At 43.3% G+C, this 12410-nt stretch overlaps 1 protein-coding gene across 4 annotated transcripts in view; it reads left to right on the top strand.

Moving 5' to 3' along the window:
* The window catches only part of KLHL32 (kelch like family member 32), a 130011-nt gene extending 120697 nt beyond the window's left edge, over positions 1 to 9314 (top strand). For all 4 annotated transcript variants that reach the window (XM_050894813.1, XM_050894812.1, XM_050894816.1 and 1 more), the window contains 4 exons: positions 1376 to 1434; positions 3867 to 4059; positions 6122 to 6216; positions 8050 to 9314. In XM_050894813.1, the coding sequence (XP_050750770.1) occupies positions 1376 to 1434; positions 3867 to 4059; positions 6122 to 6216; positions 8050 to 8211 (509 nt within the window). In that variant the 3' untranslated portion in view covers positions 8212 to 9314. The remainder of the gene's footprint in view (positions 1 to 1375; positions 1435 to 3866; positions 4060 to 6121; positions 6217 to 8049) is intronic.
* The last annotated feature ends 3096 nt before the right edge of the window (positions 9315 to 12410 follow it).

The following is a 12410-nucleotide window of genomic DNA, read 5'->3' as shown; positions in this document are numbered from 1 at the left end:
CAGTATGGCTCTGAACCAAGATGCTGTGCTAGGTGCAGCTGGAGGCTGGCAAAATGAGGATTCCCCAGTACGGAGACATGTTAACACTGGTTGGGGATAAAAGAAGAAAACCCAGTGGCCTTAGTAGGACTGGATTGTAGCTCAGCCAGCAGGAATGAAAGCAGCTCTGCTGCTGCTCTCTCTGAAACAGGGGATATCCTCACAAAAAGAGAAGCATCAACAAATGTAATGACAGATGAAATTCCTTCCTGTCATTGCTGTGGATTGTGTCCATCATTGGCACATGCTGTTAAAACTGTAATATAAAAAGTTTGTCTGTCAGTATGACTTTCACTGGTGTGTGGCCACTGGCATGCCCTAGTTATGTCCAGACGTTCTGGTAGGATGAAAGGTGAGGTGCAGCTTGCAGGTGTTATTTCTGGTCCCATCTTCCCGTGGGCCCAGGGTGGTGACAGAGAGAGGACTGGGACCTGTGGCAGTGCTGCTGTGACACCATGTCCCCAGGAGGCTTGAGCACACTTGAGAACATGTTTACACAGGTAAGATTACAGACTTGAGACTGAAGTATTTTTCCACCGGTTTACTCAGTGAGATTTGCTGTTTAAAACCAATGGAGAACAGGGTGATCAGGCATTAAACATATACTGTGTTGAGGTAAATGGCTGGTTTGCGGCATCTGCTGGGGTCAGACTCTATTCCGGGCTTTTCTGAGGTGCTTTATACCTTACTTTCTAAATATTATTGAAAAGTAAATGGTAGTGTCATTTCTGGTCACTATGGAGGAACCTCCCGACATAAGTCTACAACTAAGCCAGGAGATGTTCTCTCTATAATACAGACTAAATACAGGATTTCCTTCAAATATATAGGCGAGCACAGTTGCACAGGTTTGCACTATGCTTTCCAGCTGGCAGTGGTGTCCCACGTCACGCTCCTGGTTAGGCAGAGCTCCTCTCTGACCTCTTCCTTCTCTCTGATGCAAGCCCACCTCCTCCTCCTTTAAACCACGTCGCACACTGCACGCTTCTTGGAACAGGGACGGGTTTTATCTTCGTGTCTTGATGACGGCTGAATGCACAGTCATTTATAAACAGATCAATTTTCATCTCATTTTTAGCCCATAGAATTAGCTTTACAAAGGAAGTGTGTGTGGGGGGGTGTTTGTTGCTATTTTGTCTTTCTAGATGTTTGACAAATGTGCTACTTATTACCTTGTAACCAGATTAAGAAGTGCAGTGGAATGTAAGCATAAGTGCTGGTATGCAATGTAATTATGTCAGCAAATGAACCCTAGAATTGGTTATTTTGCTGTACCTGATCTTGATCCTGGTTTTGCTTATATGAAAAAATGTAACCTGTACAAACTCTTTCATAGGAGGAGTAACAAATACTGCACAGTATCAAAACAGGCTCATGGTCTATGATCCTAAGCAGGTGGGTATCTGTGTTGTATGTGTTTTTCTCATATGTTTTGCTTCAAACAGGTCTCTTAGCAAATACATACAATGACTTTGTAAGGCTAAAAATGCTGACCATTTGAATTAGTGGTGTTTTAAATTCACTTTGTACTGATGTGCGAGTTTAACAGAGTAATGGAGAGACTTGACTTTTTATTATGTTTTTTAAGCCTGTAGGCATTAGAAATATCTTAGATTAAATGCAGAAATGTACTTTAAATCCCCTGTATTTATCAGTATTTATTTTGCTTGTTCATTTTTTTGTAATCCAGCAGCCCTGGGCAATGTATAACTCAAAGTCAGTGTCACAAAACTGTTCCTTGTCATTGGCATTTCCGCTTTGAATTGCATATACGGGCTTTTTGTTTTCTGCATACTTTCAGAACTATACTACCTGGCTGTGACTTATTCTGCTGACTGCAAGGGTGCCTATCATTTCATTACCCAAGCACCTAAAATATCTTTTAGGGATTATTTCATACATTATGTATGTGTTTTGATTAGGTTAGCATGGCTCAGTAACCATTTCAGAGGGTTAGGGCATGGTTAGGCCCTCTTGCTTGTATTAGGAATTAAAAGTCCTAAGCTTGCAATCAGAGTTGCATAGCCTGATTTACACCCACGTGGAAGAGTATTGACTTTTCTGATTGTAGGATAGGGGCTTTGATTGCTGTATTTGGAACCAAATTGTGCCAGGAGATACTTCTGTGTGTTCCCACTGACTTTTTAAAGCATGGCGCATACGGGTCCTGAAGCAGAAAGCAGGCAATGACACACCTGCCTCTTTCTTCTTGAGGTGCAGTTTTATGCATCGATTGTACAAATGCTGATTCTGTCCTAAATCCAAGTAGTAATTACAGGCAGCAACCTTATTTTGCTTATGAGGGGGACATGTATTTAGATACTGTGTCTCTATTGTGTGTCTTTCACTTTGATTCTTTACTTGCTGATGTGAAAGTTGCACCCCAAAATAGCAGTGGCAGGGCTACTTCAGCGTGCCGTGCCGACGGCGAGAAACCCAGCCTGGCGTGTAAAGAGTTACAGAGGAATTGTGCACTCGCATTCTTCAAATGAGGTCCGCTTCATGTTTGTACACACAAGCTCTTTTTAAAAATTCTGCTGGCATATTGTTTACGGTGGGTACTGGAAACCATCACATCTGCTTGCATCTCGCACAGAATCTCAATAACTCTATCATTCAGCACCAGCGCTTGCTTCTGCGCGAGGCCTTTGTGGCGAGTCGATAATGCCTGCCATCTGCCACAGAGCACACAGCTACCTGCCAACAAGCCGGCTGGGGTGACCTCTGCTTCCCCACCACTGATTAGTATTCACACGCCGGCTTATTAGAAATGACCCCACCAGGCCCCTCTGTTTCTTTGCCTTTGCAGTGCTTTGCGGCTCACCTGGCAGGCACTGCAGTGGAGGAAGCTAAAGATATAATCAGGGGATGCAGGCAGGCTTTGCAAAGCAGATGGTGTCTATAGTCTGGTGTTAAGAGACTGGACTACTAATGCAAACATTAATGCCTAATATTCAACTATTACACATTGAAATGTATAGCTATATATTGCGGAGGTTAAAAGGCAGTAGTATTAGAGGCTCTTGAGTTACCGCAAGCGGTAGCACATGTAACGCAAAGAATTTCCTGACAGATTTTAACTTCCTCCACTTAAAGAAATTAATCTCATCTATTGCCAGGTTGTTTGATTTGGTAAGCGTAGCAGGAGCAATTGTTTTCTTAGGTTTAAAATACTGTGCTTTAATCCCTCTTCTTCTGTGTCCTCTTGCCCCTCCCCTGAACAGGTAGAATTCTTGAATATTGTTAACCAGGAAAAAAAATATGCAAAAGGACGTTACTTTGTAAGTGCCCACAAATAAAGGGTTAGCATTCAACCAAATACATGAATCATTTGAGAAGATTCTTTAGGAAATTATTTTTCCCTGTTGCTTCATTCCCCAAGGATAAGATCAAATAAGCTTCTGAATAACGAAAGGTAGAAGAATCTCTCTTCTCTCATAACAGAGCTAGTTGGTACAGATAATTTTAGCGCTGTATACAAAAGAGACATGTAATAGTCTTGCTTAAGGAGGATTTGCTACTGAATTATAAAGAAGAAAAAAGGCTTTGAAACCTGATGAGCTAAACAGAAAAAATACAGAGCAAGAAATACGATTAAATTAACAAATCTAAATGTGAGAACTGTAAACCACATGTGGAAAGTCCAGTATGTGTAGTCAGTGTAATAACCAACACGCGTGTTTAACATATGAACAACAGAAGTATATATACTTGTGATTTCTGGCCAAGGGTAAGGAGAACACCAGTAACATGCTACTATTATTGTACGACTAATATAGGTATGTCTTTGAGCACTGCTGAGACAAGTTTTCTCTTTCTCTTTCCAGAATAAGTGGTTAAGCCGTAGCCCGATGTTGCAGAGGAGAGTGTACCACTCCATGGCTGCTGTCCAAAGGAAACTTTACGTGTTAGGTGGGAATGATCTCGACTACAACAATGATCGGATCCTGGTTCGGCACATAGACTCCTACAGCATAGACACTGACCAATGGACGCGTTGCAGCTTCAACATGTTGACAGGCAAGTATTGTACACCAAAAGGGGAAACTCGCTACTATTAAAGTAAAACATCAATTCTTTTCCCTTTAGATGCCTTTAGTATGTGGAACTCCACGACTTTGTTGCAATTGCTTCCGATTTAGGGACCATCATCAGCCAACAAGACACTTTTGATTACTGTTCTGGCATTCAGTGTTCTAAAAAACATTTGTTTTAAGACATTGTAGACTAAATTTTTAAGAAGGTGCACATAAATTTAATTTAATTAAGTAATCAAAAATAATTTGTCATAGTATTACCAGTACTTATTTTTGATTCTCCAAAAGCTTGCCTGCAGTGATTTAGCTCCCTGTTTGAGTGTACAACAGGCAGATGTGTCTCTACCATGATAACATCATTTTGTAGTGCTTTCTGCTGGCATTATAGGACAAAGCTTTCATTGAAATTCATTAACTGTCACTTATTTCTAAACAGTGTCTTCTTAATAAATTACCCGAAAGGAGGTGTCGTCGTTGGAATTCTGTCAAGTCAGGGATGAGCTGAGCAGCTCAGTTAGCTACAGGATCTCTAAAGTTCTTCTTGACCGTCATTAGGAAGAACTGTTACAGTAGCAACTTGCAAAGGACTGCAACCCACTGTCCCTGCTACCCAGTCCGCCAAATTTCACCGCCACCTGATACAATTCCCAGATGTATCACCCCCTCGAATCCCTGGGAGGGACAGGCATGTGACACATTCTCAGAGTAGCACCCACAGTAGCTTTGCAGAAAAGGATGGATTTCCAGGACAGGACAGGACAGGATTAATGTTGGGGCCATTCTCTTGGGCAGCAGACTTGGAGCTCAATTAGTAGCAGTATTGGCTGCCAAAAGTTTCAGCGCAGACTGCTTAGGAGTCCTAGAACTGAGCCTACCTCCCTTTTCATCCTTTTCCATTTGGCGTTGCGTTGATTTCTGAGATCTACCACTGAAAAGGATAGAAAGGATGTAGGAGCTTAGCCAGAAGCTCAGGATAGCTAGAAAAACTGTGTCAGAGAAATGAACGTCTGACAAATAAGACAGTCACCTTATGTCATTTTCCTCCTGGGAGGTTTAAAAGCTGCTCTAGTGGCAACTTTGTTCTTTAAGATATTGCATTGGTTTTCCTCATCTCTGGGATCTGGAGAAGGGTTACTTGGTTTCTGAGTCAGGTCATTGGAGGTACTTCATGGACATTGGGGAGAGAGTCATAGATTTAAAAGGAGTTACACATTGTCCAACAGAACTAGTTTTTCATATCCCTTTTGCTCTCCAGTTAATTATTTTATTTTATTATCTGGAGGAATTGATGGCCTTTGAGAAGGACATAATCTGATTTGCACCTGCAAAAGTGCTGGCACCGCAGGCACCCTCGTTCTGGACCTGACCCTATACCACTAAATGCTGTGAGACAGTAGCCTCAGATACAACCTGGTGGGTTGTTTCCACAATCTGCAACTTAAGAAGCCATCTAAGCCTTTCTTTGCGTCTCTGCAACTGGCGGTAAACGTGCCTGTTGCACTGTGTAGTGCGGATTTTTTGAAGGCTGTATTTATCCTTCAAAACTTCCAGACTTGTTCAGGAGACCATTGCTATGGGGATGAGCTTGCACAGCAACTTCTGCAATTTTCACCATGCTTGTACCTGGAGGAACGGCGGGGTGAACAGGTGTGGGCAGAACGTGAGGGGCGTTCAGCACTCTCGGCCTACGTGCCTGTTTGGATGTTCATGGGTGACAGTAGCTGAGAGGCAGGTGGGGAGCTTGCCTATCACCTAGGAAATACACGCGTACAAAAACCTGTGCCATCGAGGAGACAGCAGATGGTCCCCTGCACAGCCTCAGTTTATTGCTCATCTGGGGTATCTCTCCGGACAGCACCGTACGGGGCTCCTGCGGAGAGCAAAGAACAGCCCTCGTGCTTCACCTTCACTCTTACATGTTGTGAATTCTGAAGCAGTCAAGTTACTGCCAGGTGCATTTGCATCCTATTACAGAACTCCAACATTTGGTGTTAAAAGGGTTAATTGAACACTGAAAGTGGTTTCTATTTCCTCTTTTGCTTTAGGTCAAAATGAGTCTGGAGTCGCCGTCCACAATGGTAGAATATATTTAGTTGGCGGCTATTCGATTTGGACAAATGAGCCTTTGGCATGTATCCAGGTGAGTGATTTAGGTTTCTTTTAAAGTCTTTTCCAATAATTTTGCAAGGATACATTTTGCACAGAGGTTATTCAAAAAGGAAAATGCATGTGAAGTGGGAGAGATTAAGGATGTTTCTTATGCAGCCACTGAACCTGCATAAACACAGAGAGGAAATACTGTGGAGACTAAAAATATTTCCAGATGAGCCAATAGATGCAATTCTTCTAAGATATTCTAGTAAAACAGGAGGAGTCTCTCCTTTGGCAAGGTTTGGGTAAAATAATGGGTATATATTTTCAGGTTGCACAAGTTCAAAAGTAAAAGGGTTGCAGAAATGGATGATGGGGCATGGGCTAACAATTTTTCAGCCCGTCTTGTGATTTCCACACACACCCCCACCCCCCCCCCCAAGTTGTCTTTGTGAAGAGCAGCCAGAGTTAACGAGTTGTTCTTTGACAGAGTTCAGTCAGCCTGCAACCTGCCCTAGCGCTTACTGCTTCAGAGCTTGAATGGAAGTTTTTTGAGCCCTGCTGTAGGCAATAGGTTGTCCAACAAACTCTTCTGCTCTCTAATCTTGTATAAGAGCAGCTTGCCTGCAGATCCATGGCTTTCAGGTATTCCTGTACGGAAATTAGGAATTCTTATCTTTCTGCATGTTTCTGAGTAAAGCAAATCTGCATCACAGCCATCGCTTTGTGACCAGCTGGGCAGTTACAGACAGAAACTCGTTTACGTCTCAGTTTCTGCACTTTTGTTGATAAACAACATTTTCATTAGCTTCCAGCTTTTTGGATTTTAGGATTTCACCTCAAAACTGTCCCATAAGACTAGAAGTTAGCATAAGAAGGGAATGTATTAGATGTCGAGCTGCTGGTCTTACAATGAACACTTATTAGCATGAGTTTGTAAGGAATAGATCATGCAAGACAAGCAGTTAAAACCGTGTTGTGGTCATAGTATAATTGTGTTTTACTAAGTTGCTGGATACCGTACCTAACAATTGTTATTGGAAAAAGTCATTCCAACCGGCTTGGATAACACCAGCTGACATACAGTGCTTCAGATGGAGTCATAGCACAATATCAAGGCGGTGGCTGTACCCCACCACCACGCTCGTTTATAATCAGCAGGTACTTTGCAGTATTGCACCTGGGTTTAAATACTGCTTAGTGACAAGTGAAAATGATCCTGGGATCTTGCTTTCTTAAATGGACATTTGTCCACATCCCCAAACTGGTCGTGCACTGGCAGCCTGCCCGAGACAGTCCCCGCGTTAAAGGGAAAAGAAGTATAATGAGTGCTTTGGCAGAGCTGTGTGTGCTGCCCCTTCCCAGTTGTTGGCAGCGTGCCTGGCTTTAACCAGCAAAACCAGCCCTTTTATCTTCAAATTCAGCAAATTTGAGGTTGCTGTCTCCTTTGGAAGAAAAAAATCCACTTTTTCCCTGTATCTTCATTTTCTTTAAGTCATTCATTTTCTTTAAGTCATTCATTTATTTGGCCTTTCCAGCTTCCACAGAGCTCCGTTGCTCCCTATATACCACCAAGCTGACAAATGATTCATACTCTGGGGTAACAAGCGCTTCTGCGCAGAGTACCCTACTTGCAAGGTTGCGCGTTGTGCTGCCAGGAAGCAGGATCCGATGTCACTGGCTGCTACTGAGTGCCCGAGCTAGCATAAGATTTGGGTGATGAGGACAGCAATAGATCATCAGATCCATAAATACAATCTAAAAATCATCTGAAACTACCTTTCTGTTGGGACTAATAGTACGTATATGTGGTGCGTGCCAGCAAATTTGTTTCAGCTTTCTTCTGTGATCCCTGAAATATTTTGTACGCTTTGACCTGCAGGTGCTGGATGTTAGCAAGGAAGGGAAGGAAGAGGTATTCTATGGGCCTACGCTCCCCTTCGCTTCCAATGGAATAGCAGCATGCTTTCTTCCAGCTCCTTATTTCACGTGCCCCAACCTTCAGACTCTGCAAGTGCCTCACCACAGGATTGGCACAATGTGAGACAAGGAACGTGCACTTCATAAAATCAGAAGTGGAGGGGGAAAAAAAAAATCAAACCCTGTGTGTAGAAGGGTTTCTCTGGATCAGTGAGAAGAATCAATCCACACGGGCTGCTGCTTTACCTTCACACATTTGTCGTAAAGTCGGATCACAATAGGCAGGAAGGAAGCTACAAAAACTGTCTGCAGTTTCTCTCCTCTGCCTCAGATGTAGAAGCATATACATGAGAGCGTTTGGCATTTCTGCTCGGGACTACTTGCTACCTGTCTCTACTTCATTTCCTTATGCAACTTCGTAAGGCATTGTGAACGCTCTCAGCTCCTCTTGGGCTGCTCTTCTTTGGAGTTTGCACGTTCAGTTGTTCACCAATGGCACTTTCAAAGCCGACAGAAAGCTCTGTTTATGTTGACAAAGATGATATAATACTGTGGTAATTACGCAACTTAATACCTTCGGCAAAAAGAATAACAAATGTGTTGACTTCCAATTCCAAACTCCATCGTTTACAGTTTCTCATTTAATAATACTTCATTTGAGATTTAAATACTGCAAAGCAGATTAAAACAAAAATAAAAAACAAACGAGCCCTATAGTATATGAGGAGCAGAAAAAAATTCTCAGCTGAAAGACAAAGGCACCAAAGCCTCATGGTTAAACCCAAGTCTGAACTGAACGTGTTTGTCTGAGAATCTAAAGATCATTTGGGATGTCATTTACCAAGGTCTACTGTCAAATAAATGTTACCTTCTGTCATATGATCAGTTCCTCCTGACAGCTGCAGTCTTTTAATGGTGGAGAACAGCCTCTTTACTGTATAATTAAAATGTGCCATTTACTTAATATTTTTAATACCCAGTTTGCAAGGGGTCACCACATTTACAATTATCAATGAACAGTCTCATTTTGTCCAACATATGGTCCCACAAATCACTGGTCTCCAGAGGCTAAACAGGTGTAGAACAATGTCAATATTTATTTATTTATTCTTTCAGTTTATATAGTGTGTCTCCATTCCGTACTCCAGGCATATGCCAGTTCACAATAAATACTCTAACCTGTTATATTTTGGCTTTGCTTGGCTACTGCAGCCCCTGTCTCTTATTTCTGTGTTTTATTTACGTATCTAACAACAACTTCAATGTTTGTAAATATTAACCAAGCATGTAATTAAATCTTTCTCTATTTATCATTTACGGGTACTATGCACTTCTCTGCTTTACCTACTGATCTGTTCCCTGCCACCGTGCTATCTGAGCAGACCTATGAAATTCCTCCTGAGGCTCATGCAAATGCCACGTGCAGGATATGCTGCAGCAGTAGCCTGCGCTTGCTGGACAGGAACAGGTTTGACTTTGTCCAGTGAGCAGCGTTTCCAAATCAAATGCATCTTTTAACTTTTAAGGGTCTGGTTAGTGATACAAGGAGGTGAACTTGATCACCATTTCCGTCTCTAGCTGGGCAGTGTACTCACGGAACATCACCCTTCCTTTTCAAGTAATTTTCAGGTTAGAAAGTTTTGTGGGGTTTTTTTGCTGAGCTTTCTCACTCTCATTGCAGAGAGCAGAGCTGCAGCTGCACAGTCTTGGCCTGGCACACTAACCTGAGCGCTAACAATGTCTCCCTCTGCACACAAAGCAAGCCTACATCCAGGCAGTACTTTTCTCTAACTGCATGGGGAGCTGTATAGGCTGTACATCAGGATTTTGTTTGTTTGTTTGTTTTAATTCCTTTGATCTCCTGGAGATCGGCATGCAAGGGCCAGCTCTCCTAACCGGCCATTTACACTTTAAAAATCTGTTGCCCTGCATGGGCTGCAAGGCCCAAGCCTGGCAAGTATTCGAAGCTCTACTTATGCGTGACTTGCAGGGACACGAACATATTACATGTCTCATTTTCAAGAGGAGGGTGGCTAAAACAATCAAAACGTGTGTGTAGAGATCCTTGGGGCTTTGAGCCTCATCCTGGAGGTACCACACCAGGTGAGCGAGCAGCTTTTGCTCTGGGTGCAGAACTAACCTATACTTCCTATTTTGCAGGTGGTGGGAGAATTAATTTCTTGGCCTTTGTAAAGCCCAGTGTGCTTCCAGACAATAGCGCAAAGTATATTTTGTATGGCTCAACTTAGTTTTGAGGCTTTTATTCCTAGGCCTCATAGCGTACCACTGCTGTAGCTATGAAATAATTTCTAAACTGCTCCTTCTGGGGAGCAAGGGGAGGGATTATGATGGATCTGGCTGACTACTGAGCGTCAGCAGCAAGCTGCGACAGAGGCCTGGGTTTGAGAAGCGGAGGGGGCAGCTTCCTTATGCAAAGCAGCATGTGCCTCTTGGTTCAAGGACTGAAAGGCAGGAGTGTATGGCAAGAAAGTTATTTATCATGTTCGTTCTGCCCTTTCGAGGCTTTTACTGTTCTGGTTGTTACCACCAATTGTCTGTACTGGTGAATAGCGGTTTTAAACAGCTGTGCAATTGCATTAAATTAGTTAAGGGTGCCACAGAGCCTCAGGACAACACATATGCTCCTATTAGTGTCAGGATTCTGCTCTGGCTCTTAATCATCAGGCGGCACTGATGACAGAGAAGTCTTTCATGGCAACCTCTTAGCCCCTAAGTTTTTGTGCCACACTTTCCTATCTGGGTCTTTTTGCTTTTGTTGCAGGACCTACAGGACAGATGGGGGTGCTTCGCTGCACCTGAAGTCAGAAAGTGCCACACAGCCCTTGCCAGGTGAGCCAAACCCGGTTATTTATTGCCAGGTAAGGAAAGAGAACGGCGTTGATGCAAGAGCAGGCGGAGAGCACGCTGGTGCCAGCAGCGGCTCTGCTCTGGCTGAGGGGGCTCTGCTAGGGAGGAACCGGCGGTGGGAGAGCAAGGCTGGCTTCACCTGCCGGCTGCAGCTCTGCGGGAGTCCTGCAGGCAGAGGCTGCCCAGTGAGCTGAAGCTTCTGAATCAGCATGTCCTTGCTCTGCCATTTTTCCACTTAGGGTCCCTGGCTTCTGAAACAGCACCAGTTGCAGGCTCCTGCGTGTGAGGAGATCCAGATCTGCCTCTGTTGTTCTGAATTTTGTACCATTTTTGGCAAACGTAAACCTCTGAACCCAACCTTTGTCCCTACCCAGCCTACCAGTTTTGGTACGAACCTCTGAAATGCAGTTTAGCTCAGTTTTTCCACAGAGCCTTAAAGCCGTCCATAATATTTCCATGCTTGATGGGTCTGTTACTAGTGTCAGATCAGCACAGTGTGAGAGCAGCTGCTGACACAAGTCACTCAGGTTCCCAGCTGGGAGCGTGCAAGGTAATGGTGCAGGTTGCAACCAGTAGGAACTCACTAGTGCTTCAGGAAAGAAGTATCCTTACAAGTGAATAATGCAGTAGCAGTTACTAACTGTTGAGTTTGGAAGCCAGTGCAGTTTTGTGCCCTGAATTCCTTAGATCTACAGATTAAAGCTACTTATATCTGCAACTAGGCTTTTGGGCCACAAGGTCTTGAGAGCTGTACTGAAGAGCCTTTGCACTTTTATGCCTGTCCCGTGATCTCCTTTTTTGGGCCATTCCCCCATAAAGAGTAATATTTCATCCTTTATACAGAATACTTCACCTTTCAGTCCTAAATGTGTTATCAGCTCTTCTTAGCTATAAATAACCACAACGGCAATCAGCTGCTTTGTGCTTTTTATCCAAAAAACACAATTTCCAGAAGCAGCAGCAGCAGCAGCAACCTCTTCTGCCCCTTTGGTCTCTATTGAGCATTTCACACCCAAGTGCTGACCAAAGAAATACTTAGGAGCCAGTGTGCAGCAATTCTGCTTCTGTGCACTAGTGTTTTTGTAATCCTTGCATTTCTAGTTGTGGTTTATGATTTTCTTCTTAACTTAGCAGCTTTCAGGGAAAGTACCTGCCTCTCAGAATAGTTCAAACTTCTGTAACTCTTTTTCCTCTAAGTTTTGCCTTCCCCAGTTACCCTCCCCCAAACCTGTACAGACATTTAGTACATCGGTTGCAGAATCATGGAGAAACAGATAACTGAATATTCACACATGCAGAAACAACACAGGCAGAATGTGGAACAATGTGGAAACAAGTGCGAAAAGAGGCGGCATCTGTTTATTGAAAATTAGAATGTAGAATAAATTAAGAGGGCAAGGTTAAAACACTTCATCTGCAGGCAGAGTTTGTAGGGGAGGAAGACTTTGCAGGAAG

Source organism: Gymnogyps californianus, chromosome 3 (genome assembly GCF_018139145.2).
Source record: "Gymnogyps californianus isolate 813 chromosome 3, ASM1813914v2, whole genome shotgun sequence".
Lineage (NCBI taxonomy): Eukaryota > Metazoa > Chordata > Aves > Accipitriformes > Cathartidae > Gymnogyps > Gymnogyps californianus.
This window is presented reverse-complemented; position numbering and strand designations above follow the sequence as displayed.